General features: G+C 28.2%; 1 protein-coding gene across 1 annotated transcript; it reads left to right on the top strand.

The window, feature by feature from the left end:
* Positions 1-1,540: 1,540 nt before the first annotated feature.
* LOC142322385 (cytochrome P450 6A1-like) lies at positions 1,541-25,439 on the top strand. The gene is made up of 5 exons (XM_075361409.1): positions 1,541-1,701; positions 8,904-9,795; positions 15,536-15,757; positions 17,337-17,585; positions 25,110-25,439. The coding sequence occupies exons 2-5, from the start codon at positions 8,904-8,906 to the stop codon at positions 25,277-25,279; spliced, it is 1,533 nt and encodes a 510-aa protein (XP_075217524.1). The 5' UTR covers positions 1,541-1,701; the 3' UTR covers positions 25,280-25,439.
* Positions 25,440-27,692: the final 2,253 nt, after the last annotated feature.

Consider the following 27,692-nt stretch of genomic DNA (forward strand, 5'->3'; position numbering starts at 1 on the left):
TCATGTTGATGTGTGCCGTATCACCAGAAGAGCACATATTGAACATTTATAGATTTTAACAAAACCTGTTTGAGTCCCTGCATCACCTCGTACAACTTTCATTTAGGTAAGTGAAATACTTTATTTGTACTGAATTTTTGTTACTCCTAAGAACATTATGAAACGCCCTGTGTGTATGTATAGTATATATTAGTATATATATATTTATCATAACTGTAACAAACAAGGACAGATAATGTAAAAAGACAAATAATTAATGTACACTTTTCTGTAAGAAACATGCATTATATACACTGTCATCAGTTAGTAGAGAAAATAAATTATTTGAAGTGATGATGGACATCAATAGTCTAAAACTTGTTCAGTAAAAAACTGAAAAATAAAAGCTGCTAACTAAGCACTTTCAGTTAATGCTTTTATCATTATTCATTATACTTATTCTATTGGTAAATGAATTATACATAAAATATTACAGAAGAAAGGAATAAGAAGAGAATATAAATAAAACCATAAATAATTATAGGAGAAAATTTGACAATCATTAAAACATCAAAAAAAAAAAAATGTAGTGTAGTTATTTAAGATTCCAGATGTTTTGGTATCACATTTTTATTTAAACAGTTTTAAAGTAATAAAATAGAACCTTGGACTCACACATAAGTTTTATATGTAACCTATTAAAAAAAAATGAACATGAACATCTAAAATAATCAAATAATGCATAAAACAATTGATTATTATATTAATGTAATGTTAAATAAAATATTTTATGCTGAATAAAAATATTTTTTTGAGCTTTTTTTAAAACTGATGTTTTTAGATGATCTAATATAAGATAATCATAAAAGCATATTGATTCATTCATTAAAATATCAAGCATTTCATGCCAAGCTTTGTAAGAAAATAAGGAATGAAGCAGTTTACTGCTGCCTTTTACACTGAGCTAAAAATACTGTCATGTTCAACAAATCAAAGCCCACTTTAAATGCAAGTAATATTTGGTCTTCACACTGTACACTGCAGGATTGGCTATATAATGAGCATCATTATTCTCATAGAAAGCAACTCTGATTTGTGGGACTTATACTTCTGATATTTCACACATCTTTTAAATACAAAAATAGACTGAAACAAATATCCCAATGCTTCTGTATAATAATTATTGGGCATAAAATTTTCAGTAATTACTTAGTTATTCAACAATTATCATTTGAATAGCTTGTTTTATTGATATATTAATCACAGTAAGTCCACATACTTAGCAAAAGGAGTTAAAAGAACAGATAAAATTTGAAATGATATTTTCTTTGAATTATATTTTCATCTCTGTTCTAAATTTTTTTTAATGGAAGAAAATACTGAAAAGCAAGTTGTATAAAATAAATTGCAATATTTCTTAAGAATTAAATATTTAGTTTAATGTTATGAAAACACTTTAATGTTATCTTATGTAAATTAAAAAATGATAAGTTCAAATATAAGTACAATGTACTTTTTCCAATGTTCAATATAAATACACCTGAGTGTATATATATGTTGACACGTGCTAACACAAAGAAAAATACAAATATATATTCTACAAAAAGTATTAATCAGGTGGAAGATCAGACTTACCTAAATCTCAGCCTACATGAAAGAAGAATTTTCTTTGCCTAATTCAGTTACTTCCTTAAGAAAAAAATCTGCACTTTATGAAAAGAGGTAGGCTATCTTAAAATCAAAGAAGTTTAGATGAATTAATTTTAAGGGTATTATGAGTAGGTAGAAAATTTTAATTTGAAAATTCTGATCTTTTAAATTATTTTGTGTTATATTTTAAGCAAGGAAAGATGTTATTGTTTAAAATTTAATTTTCTGTTGTAAACTACTGACACTGTTGTTAGTAATCATCACACAAGAGTTAATTTTATATTAAATGTAAGTATATAACGTATTTTATTTATTTTTATGGATTATTTATTAAGTAAATTTGCTGTTTCATCTTTATACTATGATTTATACAACAATTTAAAAATATGTTAAATGAACTTTATAAATCCTGGAATTATGAAACATTCTAAACAAATATACACATGCATACTGTATGAAATATAGGGCTATGATTTTGTTTAAAAATAAACCCACCTCCAATTAATTTTTTGTTTTGATGCGTGTTAAGAACAATAACTATCAAGTAGTGAAATAATAAATATTTCTACCTAATTTTTTGTTTGCAGAAAAATTAACGCTTACCTTTTTCTTTTTAAATTACCTCTTACCTTTTGCAACAGATAATGAAAGTGAGCTCCTGGAGTATCTATACATCTTTGAGCTCAATCTTTTTTGTTTTCATTTTTTAACCAGAAGAATGAGAGGGTTTAAATTGTAAATTAAAAAATTTAAATTAGATTTAAAAAATCAGCCATATTGAGATACAAATGGCACAAAGTTAGGAAAGATCTAAAAACTGAGTAGAGTTATGAGTAGAGTAAGTTTCATTTAAACTTTGTTTGTAAACTCTCTCTTAAGTATCCCCAAAGATAACAATTACACAGATAAATCAGGTGAACATAGTAGCCGCAAATCTTTATTGATGGCTCATTCCACTGTAAAATCACAATGAATTTTGCTAATGCTCAATAAGTGATATTGAAGTATGTGGCTGAAGTTATACTCCTATTTATCATTGATTAACTGTGCATCAAAGATTTGATATATGTAAATAGTTATTCATTGGCTCATCAAAAAAATTCCAAGATACATAATAATAAGTTAACAATGAAATGGGGAATAAATGTCAAACCCCTGCTGGGAATTGAATCCAAGACCAACTGATCTAGAAGCTAGTATGCTATTCAGTACAACACTGGCCTACTCACCATGAACGATAAACATTTCAACTGCTATAGTTGTATAATATTTAATAGACTTCCTGTGAGATGAGTTTTATTCAATATTTATTTAGTAGCCACCGGTTTTGTAATTATTGGTTAACTTCATTTAGAAGTTGTCACAGATCCTCTTTTACATAATTTAGTAACATCCGATGTCCTTCACTGGAAAAACAGCATTAGAAAACTTTTCAGTAACACATTCTTATATTTCCTTAATGGATTCTGTTTTTGTTTCTTTTTTCACTTCATTATTCATATTTTTACTAATATCAGTGACAGAATATTTTGCACAAATAAAAATAAGACATTTTCATATTTGTTTTTTTTTACTTATAATATCTACAGGCATATACATATCAGTAATTTTTTTTTTAATACTCTGTGATTAACTGTGAAGCAAGAGGAAATGATGAGTACCATATCAAATTCATACCATATCAATAAAAGGTTTTACATATATTTCTTTCTATTTACCCTAGTTATTTCAAAATGTCAAATTGTCTTACAGAAATTCCTTTTTTTGAATTGATGGCAAATATTCTGGTAAGTGTCATCTAGTAAATACAATTTTGTTGGAGTTGAACTTGTATGACCAGCCCTAGCCCTAGATATAATATGATATTTTTCAACAATATATTTACTATTTCTAATTTAAATTTCAAATGATTGTTTGTTTCCATCTTCTTTTTCTTTTTTTTCAAAGATAAATGCATTCCAGATAGCTAAGTCCATAATGTAGAGTTGTATTATCTTCACTGGTATTGAGATGTAACAAAGAAGTTCAGACAAAACTTGTCATACCAAGAACCTGTTTTTATCTATGGAAGTATGTAAATGGGATAGTAAGAGTAAAAGGATGCAAAAAAAACATAAAACACTGTACACTGTAACATTACACAACACAATACACAGACTCACAATACACACACACACACACACACACACAGAGAGAGTGTAATTTCAATAGAAAATAGCTATATCATACAAAAAAAAAATTATGTAATCGTAACATGTAATTAAATGCATGAACAAATATCAATATAATAAGTAGTTACTAGAATACTCTGTTAGCACTGGATTGCATGAAACAATCATTGAACTTGAATTAAACTGTAAACAAAACAAAGGAAACATTATAACATGGAATGTCATGGAAGTTATGAAAGTCCAGTTACAGAGGAGTTCTACTGAACAACTAATAGATAGCTCAAGAATTTGTATTTGCTTACAATCAGAGGAAATACAGCTTTAAATGAAGATAAAGTGAATATTTGAAAGCATCTTCCAACAATGAGGTAGCATAGAGTCAACATTGTTGCCAACAATCTCATAAACACTAATTCACTATCACTAAGAACAACCTTGATGATACACACATGCCCAAAAAAGGGACCATATCTTAACAATTCTGAACATATGAAATGTATGAACCCACAAAAGTGTACAATAAACTAAATTCAAAACCACAGTACAAATTCAACAAACTTCCAACCACATTCCAAATACATCTGCCTAATTGAAAAACAAAAAAAAAATCACCAGCTGTAAAATCAATTAATGCCAAGAAAGAATAGCAGCACTTTTACTTTTACAATAAAGTAAAGTCATAAAGTTCACTGAATTTTATTGAAATAAGTTATTAAAAATATTTTATTACAAAATTTGGTATGGTTTGTCTTTACAAAAGTTTTACGTTATTAAATAATTTGTAATTTTATTCATTTGGTACATTTAAATAAAGTTTCCTGAAGGAGTTTTCAGAGATTACAGTAATTAATAGATAATAAATAGATAGTAAAATAATGTAATAACAGGTAAATAGATAATTAATAGGAAATTAATATAATGTATAGATAATAAATCAGTTAAATTAACTTCAATGTAAACAATTTAGCATTACTTATATTATAATCATTTAAAAATGCACTGAAATTAAATTACTTATTACTTTTTAAAAAATGAAAGGGTAAATTAAATAAATCTTTTTAGTTTGTTTTTAATCTTAAAGCAAAAACCTTTGACATTATTGTGGACATGACATGAATACATCAACAATAAACTAGACGAGTTAAATAATCTGCAATTAATTTTTTTTAATGAGATAAAGCATAAGCATAAAAATAAACAAGGAAAATGCAAGAAGATTTATAAGAATATATTATTTTTTAATTTATTTTTTTAAGCTCTCTTCAAAAAATTTTAAGATAAAACTTTAACATTTATTTTTCTTGTTTAATAAATTAATTATATAATACAACACCTTGAATAAGAATAATGTATGATTTGCAGATTTTGTTTTAGGTTTATTTTTTGATTAGTCCTATATATTCTCCATCCTATATTTACTCATATAATGGAAACATTTTTTCTTTAAGTTTCTATTAAAGATTTAAATACATGTTATAATTAAATATTATTACAACTGTAGATAAATTTTTAGATGTGCAGTAAAGCTTATTGAGAGTATATTAAAAAAAAGAAGTGGAACTTTCATGATTACTATTAAATTTACAGATTTAAATTAAGCAAATTGTTTGGTTCTAGAAATGAATAACCATTTTCATGAAAATCTTGGTCAGTGCATATGGTTTCTTCAAAGACTTGATCTTTTGATTCAAAATAACTCCTCTTGTAAACAATCGCCATACTGTTATGAAAACAGAATTATTAGGTTTTATCAATTTATTTTGATAATAATGTATAAGAAAAATTTTGATCGGTCTCCAAGTGGAAACACAGGTCAATGTCCAATATTTTCAAATATGACTGTTATCTGATGTATTGAAGAAAAAGCTTAGAATCAGTGCCAATCAGATCCAAAGAACATCATGACCAGCAAACAGATCTGATTATTCTTTTGATTACTACCAGTAAATACATTTACTTCCATACATGATTAAATAAATAAAAACTTCTACAGTAAAAAAAAAGTTCTAAAAGATTTTAAAGCATATTTGATGAATGAGTAAAACAATTTCAAGAAATAACAGTATATAAATTGAATACCTTATTTGATTACACATCCAAGGAATTTCCAAAACCGTTTTTTAAATAAGCATTAACAATGCTTGAAACTCAATTGAAAAAGTTTGTAAATAACTCCAAAAGTCTTTGGAAAAGTAATTCTAGTAATTTAAAACTAAATCATTTATCATATTTAATAATTCTAAACAAGATTGTTGAAGATAAATTAATCCAATAAAAAATATTATGCTTACAAATTTATATTCAAGTGAAAATAGATGTAATCTTACATTTAACATTAAGTGTTATCATTCAGCTTTAAGTAATGGTTTAAAGTGAATAACTAAGCCCCGAAAGATACTTAATTTCCCATTGAAATTATAGTACAAATCAAGGAGGGAAATTTTCTGAAACTAAAGGATTTTGAGAATGTTAATGACAAGGAAATATCTTGCAAACTGATAATTGTCTTATGTGGTATGAGAGTACTAAACATTTACTAATGAAAATAATCCAAGTAATATTGTCTCTAATGAAAGTTATACAACTGAATGCAATAAAAATTATTTATTTTATTTATAAACACTACCGTTTAATATATGAAACTATTTTCTGGGCTAGTTCATTTAAATAGTGAATTAATATTTTAATTGAAAAACAAAATTTTCTTTATACAAAATAACGTTCATTTCTGTAAGCCATTTCTTTAAAATTAAATATTTTACCATTCTCTTTTATTTATATTTTTCAAACGCTGCTTTTCATAAAAATAATTTTGCTAATTACAATTTTTTTGTCCTTACCACAATTACTCAATCAATGACAAGAGGTGCACCTGATTATCTATGTATAAGACTACTACCACTTGCAATGATCACCTTATTGTGTACAGTATCATGCAAATTAATCTACCTATTAAATAACAGATGTTATTTAATAAAAAGTAAATTTATTTAGAAAAAAAATTATACCCGCACAATTTGTGAATTTCTAATAATAATTAATATATCTTCTTTTATTCTTAAACACTTCATGTACATTATTTGGCATCGATTCAACAAGAGTAGTACACGTTTTTTGACTTCATCATAAAACCATACCATTATTGCTTCAAAGTCAGATTTGTGATAGAGTTCATTTTTGAGAGTAAGTTTTTGACTACTGACCAAAGATTTTCAATTGGGTCTGGGGAGTTGCCTGGCCATGGGAGCACTTTAAAATTCATTCTTCAAAGAATTTTCATTTTTATGGCTATATGGCATGGTACCAAATTTTGTTGGAACACTCTGTTGCCTTGTAGGAATTTATTTTGATGCATCACAACCCTTTCCTTCAGTATTTTTATATATTCAACACATTTAAACATACTTTCTACTGGACATAATTAAGAGCCTTCAAATGAAAAAGAATTTAAAATATTTTTTCTGGGGTGTTTAACTGATTATTGGATATGAGCCAGTGATATATTTTCATCTGTACCTTTTCTAACCTTTCTTCATCACATAAAAATATGACTCATCAGAAAACATAACACTTTTCCAGTTTTCTTTGGAACAATTAGCATGTGCTTTAGCCCACAAGAGCCTCTTTTATACATTGTTGGTGTTAAAAGTTGCTTTTTAGCTAGCAATAAGATTTCAATCCAGCTGCAAGAATTTGGCATGTTGCAGTTGTCACATGTCAATTTTTTCCACTGGTGGCTGCTCAATTTAAGTCCACAGCAGATAATTTTGGGTAAGTTTACTTTTTCTCTCTCTTATAACCAATCATGATTTGGGGTAATTTTTCTTTTACAGTCACATTTGCCTTTGCTTTGAGGTGAAAAGGAATCAGTTTCTTTAAATTGTTTTAAAATAGCATTTACTGCCCTAAGTCCAACACCACACTCTGAAGCTATTTATTTTGTGGCATACTGCTCTGCTCGGAAAAAGAAATATTTTTCAAATGCTTTCTTGGAGTTATGCCCATTACTATATATTCAAGAGACACAGAAGCAAAATATGAAAATATGATTTTGTAATAAAAAATGAAATAAGTTTTCACAAAACTCTATTTACAAAGAACAATAAGCTTACACTACACAGACAACTTAAATAATAAGTGTGGTCAATAAACGCAGCCATAATATAGAAATAAACAAAACCATTCCTTGTGTTTGGATTAATTTACACACTATTCTAGATATAATATTTTCTAATAAACATCCATCATTATAAGACTATAAGCCTAAAAACTTTTAAGGAAACATTGTTCTGGCAGATAATAGATAAAACTAACTGATAAAATTAGTTCTCATGATTCATATTGAAATATGGACTATATGAAATTTACTGAAATATGTTGGTAAGAGCTTTAACAATGGAAGTTAATTCGTACATTATATTAGTCAGTGATGATATTTATATTTTATATTTATTGTGCTTTAATCTGTATTTGTATCATTTATAATTTATGAAAATGTAATGTTAACTTACTGTACAAAAATTAAAACTGTAAAAATTACTGTACAACCCACAATATAATATGTAAGGACATGTCAGATGCTCTTATTGTTGATCTTTATGGGATAAAATAAAATACATGAATATAAAATATCTATTTCATAGAAGGACATTTAGTTCATGAGCAGGACAATTTATTCAAATCAGTATAAATTTAACAGAGATTTCAAACTTATATTAGCTATACCTTTTTTTACATTATTAATTAATAAACAAATTTTCAGTTTGCAATGTATCATCTACTGTAGAATGTTTTTTTTTAATAAATATTATTATTATTATTATTACTGCAATAATATTTATGTAAATTATAATTAAGATTCAAAGCTGAAGATTTTAAATATAATAGTTTGATCTAAGGATCAAAACACATCTCTGTGGATGAATTCTGTTTTGTTACTCTATTTAGCAGATGAACTCTAAAGTAGAGTAACTAAATGTGGTTATTATTAATAATTAAAAAAATAGAGTAAGTACAGCTAAGTAATTCTGTTATTATATTTTTATTATTATTGTTTGGTTCTTTAATTATAGTAATATATAGAGGTTTTATTTTCAATTACAGATGGCTGTTTCTTTCATATTTGATGGCTTATGGGTCAACGTAGCAATTGTTTTTGCAGTATTATTTGCTATAATGTATGTATTTTCTGTGTATCATTTCACTTACTGGAAAAGCAAAGGAATTCCTTATATTTCTGGAACATTTCCTTTTGGTTCTATTGGTAATGTAGTTTTTCAAAAAACCAGTTTAACTGAAATATTTCTTGATTTTTACAACAAAGCTAAAAATGAAAAATACATTGGGTTTTACTCATTTTTGGAACCACAAATTGTGATAAAAGATTTAGCAATTATAAAGAATGTATTAGTAAAAGATTTCAGTAATTTTGTTGATAGAGGTGTTTATTTTAATGAAGCTGTTGATCCATTATCAGCTCACCTCTTTGCAATTGAAGGATTAAAGTGGAAGAATCTTCGAGCAAAGCTTAGTCCAACATTTACCAGCAGTAAAATGAAGAAGATGTTTTCTACTGCTAAAGAATGTGCTGTAGAACTAAAAAATTATGTTGAAAAATTATCTTCAAAAGGTGATATTGATTTTAAAGATGTTACCGGTAGATATGGATTAGATGTTATATCCAGCGTAGCCCTTGGATTGGAAGGAAATAACTTCAAAAACGAAAATACTGATTTGAGAAAAGTAGCAAATATGTTTTCAGCTCCCTCAACTCTACAGATGTTTAGATTTACGCTAACTCTTTCTGCTAAATTTATTGCAAAATTAATGCAAATGAGATTTGTACCAAAAGCTGTTGAAGATTATTACATGCATGTTGTCAAAGAAAACACAGAATATCGTGAAAATAATAATATCAAAAGAGATGACTTTATGCAACTTCTAATAGACCTGAAAAATAATAAAGAATTTCAAAATAATGGAGAACTGAAAAAAGGTAACTAGCTAGTACTACTACTACTACTACTACTACTACTACTACTACTAATAATAATAATAATAATAATAATAATAATAATAATAATAATAATAATAATAATTATTATTATAATAAAACCTTCTCTTCTTAACACAAATCATTTATAATACAAAAAAACAGATTTGAACACTTGACATGATACTCATAGTCATTGGACTATATGAGGAGTGACAACAATAAGTGTATGCAGTATAAAAAAAGAAACAAACCCCTATTGCAATAACATTAACTAAATTAATAAATAAATTTTTATATATAATTTAACTATTTAACATACAAAAAATAACAACAATAATAAAAAATTAATATTAATTATAATTGTATTAATTAATATACAGTAGACTATAATAGATAAAACATTGAAATTATTGTACCTAAAATCCTAGACTGTTTTGTTGTTGATACTTAGAACAATACTGAAAGATACTAAACTACTGAACATACCATCCAGGCATCTTAGCTATACACATTTTGAACCCAAAATTAATTTAAAAAGATAAACAAAGAATAAACATGATAGATTAAAACATAGTAAACATAATATTTACTTGAATCTGTATGTTGTAATAATAGTGTATAAAATGTATATTTTTTTTTAAATTTTGAATTAGATTGTACCTAAACTGTCAGGCTTCTTTACAATACTTGATTATAACAATCCAAATTTTTTTAATTTAAAAACATAATTAATTCTTTCATATTTAACCTGTTTTTGGAAAAAAATTTTAAATCAAATTTCATAAGTATAGGGCACAAAGCAAAACAAGTGAAAGACATCCTCTTCTCTTTTTTGTACAGAGAACAAAGTTTAAAGCTTGCTATGTAAGAAGAATACTTGTTAGAGTTGATCGCTTCTATTCTTGGTTTAAAAAACCAACTTATTAAATTTTCATTGTAGCCACAAATACAATCTAGATTAATATTTAATTCACTGTAAAAATACATCCACATTTGTTATAAAATGTAACTTTATAATCTCTTTTCAAAGTATTTTTAATTTTAGAAATTATTTCATTAGTTTTTAACATCTCTAACATTCATTGAAGTCAATCGCCACATCATTTTCATTGAATCTATCTTGTCATTCTTTATATAAATCATTTTTTTTTTCTATCTATTATCTCTCTTAGAAGAATGTTTGTATATCAGTCTGAATTTAAAGCTGTAACATTGTTAATATAATTGAGGTATAACTTCATCAAGGAAAACTAAAAGTATATATGTTCAAGTAATAACTTGTAGTTAAATATGTTACTTGGTAAATTAAATTTCTTTTTTCTTCTAAAAAAATTGTTGCATCTTGTCTTAAATTATCATATATTTATAGAACCCTAACTTTAGTTCCATAACATAATATTGCCTTTACCACACACCAAACAATTTTTTTTCTTTTCTAAATATAAAAAATTATTAATCAAAATTATGTCATTAAAGGTGTTCAAAGGAAGCTTAGGTTTAGAAATCTTTCTTGCAAACCCCACCCCATTGATAACAATGATGTATAATTAATTTCCAAATGCTTGTAATTGTTTGTTACTTTAAGCTGTATGCTTCTGAACCACCAATTTTCATGATTGGCATATTTATCACCATTTCTAAAAATCATAACCTTGTACTTATCAAGATTGAGTTCCAAGTGCCAAACTGAACAATATTCAACCAGGTCAATGATGTTCTTTTACAATAAAAGTGTGTCCAAGGCTAACAAGACCACATCATAATCCCCATGTGTGAGTACACCACCAATCTTTTCACCATCTAAATCATTTAAAAACACAGAGAATGATAAAATAATATAAATAATAGTTTTTTTTTTTCGAAACACTTTACTTTTAGAAAAAATTTTAATATAATTAATAGTTTTATTTGTTTTTTTTTATCTATCATGCTACAAAATTCATATATTTTTATTTAGTTAAATATTAATTTTTTTATTAATCATCCTGTTATAATGATATGAACTCGCGGCTAGTGCTCACGACTTCTTTTGCTAGCTGCATCAGAGATGAATATGGTGAATAAAATTGTATATGTAATTTTCAATTCACAGTACATAAATTATAAATTGCAAATAGCTGCTCTAATACTTGTACACATACCTTTTATTAATGCCACCATTTTAGATGATTTTCTCTAGCACAGAGTTTATAAAATAAAGCTTATCAATTTATACAATCAATTGCTGTGGACAAGACCACCAAAAATCACAAATCTTTAGTCTTTTTACACTTAGCTTTATTCTGATATATTTGTAAAGATATTATCTATCTTGGAATAGTTCTTTCTGAAACTTAACTAACCTGAAAAATTCTTTCAGCAATTTATTCTTATCAATCCAAGACAGATTTAAAAGAATCTAGCACCCTACCTGTTTCAAAAATCTTGTTGTAAACAACCAAAGATTTGTTCAAATATTTTTTGGGAGCATTTTTGAAAAATTCATATAGATACTGTCATCTCTGGATGCTTTTTTATCCTTCACTATAGTTACAGAATTTCATATAGAAAATTCCTTAAATCTAAATCACTTAAAATCTAAATCACTGCATCTAATTCAATATACAATACCTACCATTCTGTATAAAAAATTTTAGTAACAATATCTGCAAGCATTAATGAATTTTTAAAATAATTTAACTAGTACCACCAATTTTTATCTTCATCTGCAGTTTTTACTCTCTTACACATTCCTCTGTTACCAAATTAGCTAAACTAATATAACCCACAAATTTAGTTCATTTCTTCCACAAATTGTTCTCCTTTCATGCCTTACTTAGATTTCTTCATTTTGAATTTTATCAACCCATTTAATTTCCAATATCCTCATCAGATTTCATAGGGTTTTTCATATTAATAAGTGCTATGCTCCAAACAAAATTTTCAAGAACTTATTTCCAATTCTGAGGTCTAAATTTTAATACTTGCAAATTTTTTTAACATATGAAATTCTTCTTGCCTGTGCCAGTCTGCTTTTTATGCCTGTATTATTCAGTCATACTTTTTAATTTTACCATTAAATACAATAAAATTTTACAATTACCGTATATTTTATTTGTTGACATTTAATTTCTTATTATCTTCCTTACTGTAATATTTCATTATATATGTTTCAATTGTATTTATTTTCAAATTAAATAAGCACTTAATAACAACATTATTTATATAAAATTTAATCATCAGATGATTATATAACATATACACTTTACACTGCACGATTTTCATTTACATAGATTACAACTTACATAGATTTACAACTTGTGTCACATCTACGTTTACAAAAATTAACAAAAAATCTTCTTTAAAAAGATATTTATTTCCACTTCTATTTTCTTTTTGTTACAAACTGGTGTGAAATATTTACGAAAAAGCGGATGTTCTGACAGACTTCAAAAAGAGTGTTACAGTATAATACCAAAGAAAGCAGTAGAAGATAACTGTGAATAATACAGAACAATTAGCTTAATAATTACAATTAAACTAGCCATGCATCAAAAATCTTAACTAGAATTCTGTACAGAAGAATTGAGAGAAGAAATGTTAGGAGAAGACCAATTTGGTTCAGGAAAAGTATAGGGACAAGGGAAGCAATTTTAGCGCTTAGATTAATAGTAGAAGGAAGATTAAAGCAAACAAACCAACATACTTGGATATATAGACCTAGAAAAGGCATTCGATAACGTAGACTGGAATAAAATGTTCAGCATTTTTAAAAAATTAGGGTTCAAATACAGAGATAGAAGAACAATTGCTAACATTTACAGGAACCAAACAGCAACAGTAATAATTGAATAAACATAAGAAAAAAGCCGTAATAAAAAAGGGAGTCTGACAAGGATGTTGCCTATCCTCATTAATTTTTAATCTTTCATAGAACTAGCAGTTAACGATGTTAAAGAACAATTTAGATCCGGAGTAACAGTACAAGGTGAAAATATAAAGATGCTACATTTTGCTGATGATATAGTAATTCTAGCTGAAAGTAAAAAAGATTTAGAAGAAACAATGAATGGCATGAATGGCATGAATGAAGTCCTATGCAAGAACTACCGCATGAAAATAAACAAGAACAAAATGAAAGTAATGAAATGTAGTAGAAATAATGAAGATGGACCACTGAATGTAAAAATAGGAAGAGAAAAGATTGTGGAGGTAGAAGAATTCTGTTATTTGGGAAGTAGAATTACTAAAGATGGACGAAGCAGGAACAATATAAAATGCCAAATAATACAGGTGAAATGAGACTTCAGTCAGAAATACAATTTGTTTACATAAAAAATTAATTTAAACTCAGGAAAACATTTTTGAAAGTATATGTTTGGAGTGTAGCTTTATATGGAAGTGAAACTTGGACAACCGGCATACCTGAGAAGAAAAGATTAGAAACTTTTGAAATGTGGTGCTTCAGGAGAATGTTAAAAATCAGATGGATGGATAAAGTGACAAATGAAGAGGTTTTGCAATAAATTGATGAAGAAAGAAGCATTTGGAAAAATATAGTTAAAAGAAGAGATAGACTTATAAGCCACATATTAAGGCATCCTGAATAGTTGCTTTAATAATGGAGGGACAGGTAGAAGGAAAAAATTGTTTAGGCAGCCAACGTTTGGAATATGTAAAACAAATTGTTAGAGATGAAGGATTTAGGGGTTATACTGAAATGATACGATTAGCACTAGATAGAGAATCTTTGAGAGCTACATCAAACCAGTCAAATGACTGAAGATTAACAAAAACATATCTGAATTGTTATTTGGTATCATATTTATATTTGAAAAAATGGTTGCAACATTATTCTCCAATAACTACAGCAAATTTATACTTAACATTTCAAAATGACAGCCATATAAATGTTTAATTGATTAACATTTTGATAATTATTATTTCTAGAGAATACATTGTTATTAATCAAATTATTATGCATTTTTTGGCAAATAAATGATATCTGATCTGCCTAAATATGGTTTCAAGAAACAAAGAACCAAGTTGTGGTTGAGTGTGTTAGTTTATAAAAAAAGTTTGAAGATTTACTTTTTTTTGATACTTTTTATTTTTGAAAACTTTAATCACTCCTATTTTTTAATTAATTTTAGAATTAATTGCACACATTCCTGAAGTGACCTATATAATATAATACACTGATAACAATAAAAGACTTATTTAAGAAATATTTTTTTGAACTAGTTTATAATTCTTTCAGAAACTAATAAAGACCTAATTTATTAAATTATGTATTATTATTTATTTGAATGTTTTTGTAATGTTCTTTTTATTGTCAGTTTTCTACCAAATATTATCTTTCTGTCTGAAGTTTCCTGTCTACCATTTATTATTATTATCCTCTTTTTAAAATTTGCCTATTTTTTTCAACTGAATCTTGCATTGCAGTATTTTGTAGCCTGTGCCTAAAATTAGTTCAAATTCTGCTAAGGATGTTAGAATACAAGAAAGCTATGTGACTTTCTAATTGACTTTGTATCTAATGTGACTTTCTAATATCACTTTGTATGCAGTAAATAACCTTTTAAGTAAATCAAGAAATGGATAATGTTTAAATTACATTCAGCATGTTTATTTATCCCAGTATTATTATTACTTAAGTTTTAATTGATATTTTTTTAAAATATGATAAAGATTTCTAGAATATAATTTTACAATTTTTATGAATATGCTTTAATATTAATAAAATTCTTTTCAACAGACAATCAGGTAAATTTAACCCTAGAAGAAATGGCAGCACAGTCATTTGTTTTTGTTGTGGGCGGATTTGAAACAACCTCTGTTACATTGGGTTTCTGCCTGTATGAGTTGGCTTTGAATCCTCATATTCAGGATAAACTAATAGATGAGCTCGATGAAGCAGGATCTGATTTATCTTATGATGTTCTCAATCAGCTTCCTTACTTAGATATGGTCGTAAGTGGTAAGTTAAAAAAAAAAAAATATTATATTCCTACAAAGCAGGTGCGCTTTGTAAAGTATCACTAAATTTAAACTGTTGATCAATTAAAACTCATTTGAAATTTTTTTAAGATGCCTCTCAGCAATACATTCAAACTTTGCTTACAATAAGCCCTGTTTAAAGACAATAGGCTTTCAAAAGAGGTGATATACGTACCAATACAGTCAATGTGCCATTCACATTTTTTTGAATGAGGCAGGGTGAGTGAGTTCAGTATTCTTTTGTTGATATTGAGCAATTTAAAAATTTGGATTTTTATTTATAAAAAAGTTAATAAAATAAATCTATTGTACTCTATGTAATTCATAATACTTTATTGACTTGAAATGATATAATTGGAAAAATAATATTAAAGAAAAAATTTGTGAATTTTTATAAAAAATAAATAATCAATTCAGAATATCCTTATTCCAAATTAGTTGATATGAATGGGATCTGGATAAACAGAATTACTCTGTATTACAATTTAGTTTTTTTTAAATTTAATTATTTTTACAGTAATTTTTACTTAAAATACATAGCTCTGAATAATAACAACTACCATATTTTAGCCAGTGAAATAAAAAATTAGATAACTTAATCTTTAAACAATAAAATTCCTTTCTGTAAAATATTAAAACATTTTCAGAATAGTTAGTAATTCAACTGTTTTCCATTTAAACAACAATCTTAGCCAGACTTGTTATCAGGCATACACAATATTTTATTATAGAAATAATAAATCTATTATCAGGCCAAAGACTATAAAGAAAAATCTATTTACAGGAGAGCGACAGTAGAGGTGTGGAAGGCATTCCATGCTGGTGATTGTATGGTTAAACCAGCATCTTTACATTTTTACGTACTTTAGAAAGAGCACATTAAAAATCATTCGATTTTATTTACATTTGTAAATATTTTTTTTTAAATATAGTAATAGTGCAGGTTTTATGATTACTAATAAGCAGAAGTTACCATCAAAATAATTGTTGAGCAAATTAATTTTAAGACCCATAAAGTAAAAGGGTGGTGAGATTAACTCATAACTATCAACAATTACGAAATCATACACAAAGATAGAACTATGCTAAACATTTATTTAAATAAAATTATAATAAGAAAGCTTAAAAATTATTTATCCAAAAAAAAGTTTGCAAACAGTTTTTAAATATTTTCTCTTTATAATTTATAATTAAAAATCTGTTCATTATTTGTTTTTAAAACTACATAATGAACTAAAAACGCATTTGTTTGTTGACATAAGAATTTTACAAAATTAGCAAGTAAATACAAATTGAAAAGCTAGCAAAGTATTTTTGTAATATAATAATATTCGAACATTGTTTGTCGGTTCCATACTTATAAAAGACAAAACTTTATAAAATAAACATCATAAGTCAAACAACAATAATATTGATTTCTAATATGCACAAAATGCAAAAGTGAAAATAAAATCGTTTTAAAAAATATTGCTCTAATATCAGGTTATTTATTTGTAAAATTTAATAATATAATTATCATCTAAATTTATTACTGTTCTATAATAATTATTTTTCAACAGAGACTCTAAGAAAATATCCTCCAGTTCCAACTCTACAGCGACAATGTTTAAAAGACTACACTCTTCCTGATGGAAAAATAATTAAAAAAGGGACATTAGTTGTTATTTCTGTTATTGGGATGCATCTAGATCCAAAATTGTTCCCTAATCCTGAAGAATTTGATCCGGAACGGTTTAGCAAAGAAAATATTCACAAAATACAACCATACAGCTACTTACCATTTGGAGAAGGACCAAGGATTTGTATTGGTAAAAATATTATTCTTACATTATTTTATCCCTTAAATGCGTTTAAGATATACACACAAAGACATTAATATATCCATTTATGAATGTGCGTGCGTGTCCACACCCACATGCACACGTACACATAGCATATGCTAAACATGCTGTATACATATATAATACTCACAGAAAGTGGAAAGTAATTCTTTTCTCTCATCAAATTCCTTCTTAGTTTACCAGTTTACTCAATGTCTACTCTAGAATTTTTCCAGTTCATGCACATTAATTTATTATTTTAACATAATTATTAAAATAATACTATATTATAAGGTTGGAATCAGTCAATTTGGCTCTAGGCTACCAGCCTAGCCTACCATCTTCACATCAGATCACTTCATGGCAATAATGAAATATATACATTAAAAGACTTAGGAACAAATAGGCCCTCCATTAAAACAGCTTCTTTGGTCTGAAGCTATTGTAATTAAACTTTTGAGCTGCTGAGCAGTAAACTGTTGGTACTTTCTTGCTGCAATATGAAAAATGTCTACACATTATTCCCTGTCTTATACATTAATTATTACATAAATTTAGACTAGATAACTTTTGCGACAAAACAAAGATTTCCTTTAACCAAAAGAAGAAAGAACATAACTCCATGGTGATTTCAACTCTTGTTTAGTTTGGTGATGTATACAGCTTTGCTGAAGATAATGTAATGTTTTTACAAATCTGTCCAGAGCTTTGAAGCCTGCAGTCACCATGGAGTAGTGGTCAACTGACTATCATGCATTTATTAATGAGTGCCCCATTAAAAAAATTGATTCTGCAAGTATGACATAACGTGTCCCAGACACTACTTGAATACAAGAAGAGATTATACTGTTCCAGCTAATCATACCATTTTTATAGGGTCAAAAAATTTAAAATTAATATTTCTGATTTGAATATGATATATGTGGCTGGCCACATACTGTGAAAATTTCTGAAAATGTAAAAAGAGTTAGGCTGGCTATATGGTAGTCTGTATTGTAGAAGCTGTACAGTTTGGAAATGAAAAATATGCTAAAAAACTTAACATAATACTTAGTATTCATAAGTCTGTACGAGTAGCTGTACATTTCATAAAACTGTTAACCATTGCAATTTGATGACTGTATTACACTCAATGATTGAGGAAATAACTTGCATTCAAAAAAATTTAATTATGTGATCAGTGATTTGGCAATGTCAGTAAAAAAAAATATCTTTACTATGAATTCCTTCTCACTGTGAAATAGAAAGTTATTCCAGCTCAGGTCTTTGCAAATCTGATTCCTTCAAAAGAAATGTGTACTAATTACCATTAAAGCAATTATCAGTCTGTATTAATTTTTATTAAAAAGTTAGTCAGCAGTAGATATAATAGAAAATAATGATGGAAAATTAAGAAACAGAAAGAAATGATACAACACCCAGGAAATTGAAGTATTTCAAGGAAGTCTATAGTTGCAGAAATCTATTGTAGGTTAATTACTGGCGATGATTGTCTTGCTAAATATTGGTTCAAAATCCTTCAATCATTTAAATGTGTGTTATCTAGCAAAGAAATGGAAATTGATGGAGGACAAAAAATCTGTCAATACTACCGCATGAAATAGGCCTAATATTCAAATACTGGTAGGTTTTACATTCCCGCCTAGCACTATAGCAGAGCTATAGCTATAAAAGGGAAAGTATGGTAATCAATCCAATTTGAGCATATGCAGTTTTCACCAGATCTTTATATTTTGACACCTAAGGAACCCAAAAAACCAGATGGAAATTTTCTGGATGTTCATATGTACGTATGTGTTTGATGTTGTGTTGCACCCGAAATCACCTTAATTCTCCAGAACTACTTATCACCTTCACTGTAGTGAAGGTGATAACAAGGCTTCTCTCAAATATTTTCACTTATCTACTCTAATATGTAGCCCTCTCAACTATTTCAACTAGTTGTATGGAAGTGTAATCCCTGCGCCTCACTCTAACACTGTAAGGACACAACTAATCATTCATCACATAAACTTCAAAACTAGACTGCTTGAATCAGTCAGTATATAATTTCATTTGAGTTTATAAACATCTAATATTCTATTTTTATATCTTTTATATTGTTTATCAGAAGAAAACAACTTTATACTATAAATGTCTCAAATACATTTCTTAACTCATATAAACAATTTCAAAAAAAGAAAAGCACTAACTTCTCTCAAATTTGGTCTGGTTTTGGGAGCAAGGTCAATGCCAACCTTCCCACACTGCAGCTCCATCACATAGTTAACCTAACACAGTCTACCTCCAATCTGGTCTACTCCTGGAAGCGAGGTCAATGCCTTCACCCTTCCACACATTACATATCCATCAAATATGTCTCATTCAGCAACACAACACATAATCTTTAGTAAGATAGATTAAAACTATGGTGATATATAATATACTATTTGTATCATCAGATTTTTGCTACTTTGTGATTCAATAAAATAATATTTATATATAAACAAATGAAATTCAACCTTACCTATAATTCGCACTTGTTCTCTTTTCTAGCATCTCAGTCATTTTACCATCCTCAGAAAAACTTATTCTTCAATTTCAGAACTTAAATTTTATTAAAATGTAAATTTATAAAATGTTAAAACCACAAAGTTAAAAACTTAACTCAGTAAAATACTTTTTTTGTATATGCTGTTGAGTAGTTATGCAAGCACGAGAGATTGTCCACCTTTACCCATGAATGTTTATGAGACTGCAAAATCCCAACAGGATCATTTTGCTATCATTAAACGATTCAATAAAAGAGTATCTTTCCTAGAGATTATATTTAGCGCAAAATAATGAAATTTTCATTCTAACATGAATAAATTTATAGAAGTTCTTGTCTCATTTGATTTAATGATATTGTGACAAATTTTAAAAAAGAATTCACATAATTAATTAGAACTTTTTTCATTGTACTCAACATGATTGTCAGTTAAAACATTATAAAAGGTCTTTGTTTAAAAATTTACAGTGTAGCATGGTTGATGGAGATAGGTGTAGTAGCCATGGTGTATTCTTAGATAACATTATGGTTAGAAATAAGCAGTGTAAATTGTATAAATATAATAAGAAAACCAAACTAATTCTTGTGTCATGAAATGGTGCAGCAGATATAAATATGAATTCAGCACATATGAGTTATACTCAGTAGTTTAGGTGGAATCATCCTGTCACTTCTATGTGCAAGTACAATTATTGAATTATTGTTTTATATATATCACTTTATTTATTTATTGTTTATTTATATTTATTGTTTTATGTAAGCTATCACTTGGTCTGGCGCTGTAGCATACCAATGATAAGGAATTAAAAATTTTGTTAAATCTTTGTTATTGATGTTTAATAATGATAATATATTTGTAATGCTTCACACCATTATTTAGTTCAGTGAAAAAAAGTATTTCAGTCCATCTTATTGTGTTACTCCATACGGATCAGTACAGTTTTATAGTTCATTTTTATAACAGTTATATTCAGTATTATTTTCATTAATTTTAATTTACCCTGTTTTTTGTGTCAATCGGGTTTTAACAATGAGTGATTCTGCTATGAAGCATAAACCAAGAAAACTTTTGAATAAATAATCAGCAACGTATATATATATATATATATATACGTTGCTGGTTTTATATTATACATATAAAAAAACGTCAAAAAAAGATAATCCTGAAACTGCAGTCAATAACACATTTTAAAATGTATTGAGTTTTTAATGTTGATTAGTGTGGGGAGGGTTAGAATCTCAGCCTTTGATTCATAGGTTCAAAACCCAGTCAGACATGGCATTTTTTCACACGCACAAAAATTCATTATCATCTATTACTATGTGGGCAAAATGACGGTTGTTGCTGCTGTATAAATAAATATACTACTATAGGTATACAATCCCCAACCATTATTTGAATTACGTAACGGTTTACTTATTTTCCTGTTTAACTGCCAAAAATCACAGTCAGGTATTACTTTAAAGGATGATATGTATGAGTGTAAGTGAAGTGTAGTCCTGTACAGTCTCAGGTCATTTCTGAGATATGTGGTTAATTGAAACCCAACCACCAAAGAACACTGGTATCCATGATCTAGTATTAAAATTCATATAAAAGTAACTGCCTTTATTAGGATTTGAACATTGGAACTCTCGACTTCAAAATCAGCTTATTTGCAAAGACACATTCGCGACCAACCCGGTGGTTACTTTTGTTCTTAAATTTGTTCAGAGCTTCAACCCAAAATCTGCCCATCAATCACCTATCCTCCACTCACTATCCACCCATCTTCTCGCCACTAACCACCCACTGACAATACGCTATTTGCCCACCATCCCCCCACCATTTGGTTTTTCAACAGTGGTTTATGGGTATTTGAAACCAGATCTTCCCAAGAGTATCACAATGAAATGAATGGTGACAATTTTACACAGTGTTTTTAAAAAATTGTTGAAATTGTTGTTGAAAGATCCCTCATAGTAATGGATACTCTGCTGTATCATTGCCTGAAAACTGAAAAAGTTCCAAATGCTACGATCCAAAAATCAGAATTTGCCGAATGGTTAAATTCAAAGAAAATCACATACAGTGAAGACATGCTAAAGCAGAACTTATATGATTACTAAAATCAGTTAAACAAAAATTTATTTATCATAAAGTAAATGAAAAGCAAAGTTGTGTGATACGAGGTGTGTGAGAAAAGTGATGAGATTGGTAACACTGCGAGCGATCTGGCAACACTGTGACTACCGGTCTGTGCTAGACCGGTTTGTTCATTCCTTCCATATGCTCAGTACAAGTTTCAACTCCGTTCGGCCAACACATTATTTTTTACAGCGCCATCAGTGAAGTTGTGTTTTTGTTGTATGTTACGAAAATGGAGCATCGGAATTTAGAGCAACGTTGTGCAATCAAGTTTTTTGTTAAACTTGGGGAATCCGCGAGTGTGACCATTGAAAAGTTGAAACTGGCTTATGAGGAACATTGCTTATCAAGAGCACAAGTTTTCCGCCGGCATAAATCATTTTTGGAAGGCCGAGAACACGTTGAAGATCAACCTCGCTCAGGGAGACCTTCAAATCCAAAATCTGACGAAAAAGTTGAGTGTGAAAAGGTTCTTGTGAGATCAGACCGTCGTTTGACAATAAGGATGATGAGTTAACAGTTAAATTTAAACACTTTCACCGTACATCTAATTTTGACAGACGATTTGGACATGCCCAAGGTTTGTGCGAAATTGGTGCCGAAAAACCTCACAACGGAACAGAAAGACAATCGAAGAATCGTGTGATTGATCTTCTTGAGAGGATTGACAATGACCAAGAATTCTTCAATCGTGTGATCACAGGTGATGAATCCTGGATATTTCAGTACGATCCTGAAACAAAGCGAAAAGGGCACACTCCGTCATCTCCTCGACCGAAAAAATGTCGAATGAGCAAATCAAAGATCAAAACCATGCTGATTTTCTTTTCTGACAGTAGGGGTATTGTGCATAAAGAATTTGTTCCTCCAGGACAAACTGTCAACCAAGTGTTTTACAAAGGTGTCCTTGAAAGGTTCAGGAAAAGAGTGATTCGCGTGAGACCAGACATTGCAGACAAGTGGATGCTTCATCATGACAATGCCCCGTGTCACACGGCCATTTCTATCAGGAAATTTTTGTCTTCAAAACACATTCCTACGGTTCCTCAACCCCCTATTCACCTTATTTGAGTCCTTGTGACTTTTTCCTTTTCCCGAAATTGAAACATCATTTTGGAACTCTGGAGAACATTCAAAAGACTGTGACCAACTACTACCAACTGAAGCCTTCCAGCGCTGCTAACAGGAGTGGGAACAACGACTCCACTGAACATTCAATACACTGTGACCTAACAGTTAAAAGCCCTACTTACAACGACTCCCCCGGTGTATAACTGCCCAAGGGAACAACTTTGAAGGGGATAATATTGTTGTTTGAAAAAATAAAAACTTTGGTGAGTAAAAAGTCAGTCTCATTACTTTTCTCACACATCTCTTCTGTCATTTTCCTTCATGCCATTGCAATTTTAACCTGATAGAACTGATATGGGCACAAGTCAAAGGTTATATATTGGATGTATAACACAACATTTAAAATGAGTGATGAAAAAATTTATTGATAGGTGTTAATAGAGTAAATGCAAATGCTTGGGAAAATTGTATTCAGCATGTAATTAAAGAAAAAAAAATGTTCAAACTTGTCCATATGGAAAGTGGAAATATTATTGATGATACTGTGATAAATTTGTGAAATGATGACAATAGTTAAACAGGCAGAAGTTTATCTGGTATTGAAGAAATACATTGAGGTAACAAGTTTTTTTTGTTTTATTTGAAGAAATTTTAATATTGCAGTAACATAGTTTTTTAATTTTTATTTTTTTAAGATAAATATATATCACTTTATCACAATTTTATAATTTTTGTATTACCAGTTATTTTTACTTCATTTTTATATTAAAATTAAAAGAAGTGTGTTTTTTCTTGGAGTGATTGAGCAAACTTAAATTAGAATCATCATACTGTTATGTTTTGGTTTGCTGCGTTCTTTTGTGAAACAAATTATAGCCACATTAATATTAATGTAGTCTTGATCTTATTGATTTTTTGCAATTATTATATAATTGTTCAGTTTATAGTGGTTTAGCCTTAGCTAAACTAGAAATAATAATGTTCCCAGTTTTACAGTACTTAGTAACTGTAGGCTATTCAATCACACCACATGCTGCTATCTTCCTGTAACAGAAGTCAGAAGGACCCTCAGTCATAAAAATCTACTAACTCTCTTCCACCTCAGTCCCAGAGAAATGAGAAAAAACAAAACAGGCATAAAAGATAAAAAAGTGTATAAATTTTTAATCATTTGCATGTTTGAATAGTAAGTGTAACACGATTTAAATGTAATTAATACTAAACTATCCAAATATTTTTTTTAAGTTTGGTTTAGCAAGGGTGGCTGGATTGTATTGTGGTCACTGGTACCTCACTTTGTCTCTTATTACTTTATTTATGCATTCCACTACTATGTAATTTATGCTTTGCCAACAATGAACACTAATAGTATACTAAATAAAATGCTAATGACAATAAGCATTGTGAAATGATACTGTATTATGTTGCTATATTTACAATCATTACTGTTGCTTAGATGGCTAACAAGGCCTATAACTGCAGCATTTCTCTAACGTTCAGAAACAAACTTTAAAATAACAACAGCAAATTGTAGTAAATCTTATTTAACATTAAAAAAAGCAGAGTGATGTAAAACTTCCACCCTTATTATACTCTGAAATTTAATAGCAATCTACTTTATTTTTTATTCACAAAAATGACAATATCAGTAACAAAACAAAAATTGAAATCTTTAATCTGTAATATTTCAGAATTTAATTTTTTTTTAATTATAAGATAAATTAATTTTTTTATTATAAACTTTGTTTACATATTATATAAAATGAAATTTCATTTTCAATAGGTATGCGATTTGGAAAGATGCAAATTAAGTTGGCAATTGCTACACTTTTATCTCGATTTAAATTTGAAACATCTGTGAAAACTCCAATTCCAATTAAAATAGAAAAGAAAACAATTACTTATAACGCTGAAGGTGGTATGTGGCTCCAAGTCATACAAAGAAAGAAATAGTATTAAAATGACCAGACCTTGTGAAGTAATAAATAATATTACATTAGCTCAAAATATAGACTATTAATCAGAGAAATAATGTTATCGATCAAAATAATATGAGTATTTCAAAGTAGTTGTAAACAACTAATTTGTTATCTCTTTGCTGTTTTTATTTAAAGTACTCAAATTGTTTGTTATTTTTCAGTAATAATAAAAACACTGTCTTTTCCAAAAGAACACTTTCTTTTGGATGTTGTCTCTACAGCATTAAATATCAATACAATGACTGCACTTAATTATTTCATTTTCCCATTTTCATGATTTCCTGTTGGGTTGTTCATCACACATCCCTCTGAAAAATACCCACTTCTCTTCCATTACTATCTTCATTTCAACAGTTTTCTTTTGAGTTCCTCCTTCACAGTAACATATCAACTCTTCCTGGGTTTCCTTCTATGTCTGCTGCCTTTTATACTAAAAAATTATTTTTGTTCGCTCCCAACCTGCAATCTCTTTGAAGATCCAAATCATGTTAGTTTCTTTTCCAACTTTATAAAGCTTTCTACCCACACTCATCCACTACCTTTTCATTTCATTTCTTATTGTATTTTCCCCATTATGCTTCCTGGAATTTTTGTTTTTTTTTTGTATTTTATTTAAGCCCCTTTTGCATCAGCTTCCTGCAGCATATGACAGGATTGGTAAATAACTTTTATAAAGCACTAATTTGCACTTTACTAGCATTTCCTCAACTTATATTACCTACTGACAAAAATAAAAAGTAGAAATCTTTTTTGAATTCTTGTATCCACTTATTTTTCTAACTAGCCATCTTCTCCAAACACTGATCTCAGATGTGTAAATTCCCACTCGTGTTTAGTTATTACACAATTAATTAAGTTTTAATCTGCATGTTACATTCTTTTGACCATTTTCCTTTTTTCTTCTTAAATAATGATGTCATCTGATAACATCCTTGTTGCCCTGTTCTTGTAACAAAAGTTTCTCTTAAATTTGTATATATTTCTACACAACTGCTAACAAAAGACAGTATTGGAAATAGCTCACAACTTTCATGTTTTCATCTTACTTAGAGCCAGTTCTCCTATCTCCTTTATTGCCACATATCCATATACAGCCAGAATATTTCTAATTTCTAATATTTCTATCTCTTCTAGACCACTTCACCAACCTCCATCCACTTCATGTTACATCTTATAAACTTTGCTTAATTTTCTGTAAACTCATCCCAGTGCATTCTTTTTTTCTTCAATTACCTTTTGTATTCCTGTTTGTGATCTTATGTCCAATGAATTTTTTCTTTCTTATAAGTCTAGCACCATTTCTTTCAATTGTCTTCTGGTTCTTGATCTCCCCCGTTTTGTGTATTTTTTTCTTCCTTGTTCTTGAATTATGACATTTTTAACATTGTCATAATCAAACATTTTACTTAGTAAAATACTTTACTTAGCATATTAGTAAATAGAATGCAAAAATTCTATTCTAATAGTACTTTTTAACATTCTGTGAAAAGTGGAAAGTAAAAGAAAAATTAAAATGTAACATTTGAAAATATAACTTTTAAAAAAAATCATTTCTGTTCAATCAGTATATATACTTGCAAAATTCATTCAGACCTAATGTTGTTATAACCTTAAAAAATAAAGTATACAAGAAAGTTGTTTTATACAACAAAATAATACATATTCAGAACAAAGCAATAAAAAAACTGGAAAATAAAACATAATGTACTCTTGGAACATAATTGATTCAAGTAGTGCAATAAGAATTTTTACCCAGTCCTTGTGGAGAATTCAGATGACTATAGATTTCGTATAATTTGTCTACCACTGAATTGTCATAATTTTTTAGTTAGTGGTATCAACTTACATTGGACATGAATTCAAAGTATTCATACAATACAATCACAAGCATTTTACAGAAGGATGTTAACATCATATATAAATAGTGTATTAAAAACAGGATGTCCCTTTGATCCTAACAAAATCATTTTAAATACATTCCTCAGAATAATACTGGCTGTTAAACTTTAGTACACGTTAAGTCAGTCTCTACATACAGGACTTGGACTTATTTCTGTTCTCTAGTTCTAATCTTCTGTTTTTTGAATACATTTCTAAGATCACATCTAAAGCAGAGAGAAATCTTAGACCATTGTAAGTATTTCCTACTACTTTCAAGGCTTTTAATCCATCTTACAACTCTGCAAATAATAAGTTTTCTAGTACTTGAGTAATATGCTCCATTGGGGGACTATAAAATGAAATGTATTTCTATTTAGGTTGAAATAATTTAGAGTTGTCCTGTCCATTTTTAAAACAGAGGATTAAATATTGTATCTTCTGACTATGAAGTTCACTGCAGTTTCTGGGATGATTCTTATGAGGAATCAGCATATAATTTAGCTGGT

Source organism: Lycorma delicatula, chromosome 3, assembly GCF_047948215.1.
Source record: "Lycorma delicatula isolate Av1 chromosome 3, ASM4794821v1, whole genome shotgun sequence".
Lineage (NCBI taxonomy): Eukaryota > Metazoa > Arthropoda > Insecta > Hemiptera > Fulgoridae > Lycorma > Lycorma delicatula.

Coding starts and splice junctions, on each gene's coding strand:
- LOC142322385 (XM_075361409.1), top strand. CDS start 8,904: ATGGCTGTTTCTTTCATATTTGATGGCTTATGGGTCAACGTAGCAATT. Junction 9,796..15,535: donor TAATGGAGAACTGAAAAAAG/GTAACTAGCTAG, acceptor TCTTTTCAACAG/ACAATCAGGTAAATTTAACC. Junction 17,586..25,109: donor AGGACCAAGGATTTGTATTG/GTAAAAATATTA, acceptor CATTTTCAATAG/GTATGCGATTTGGAAAGATG.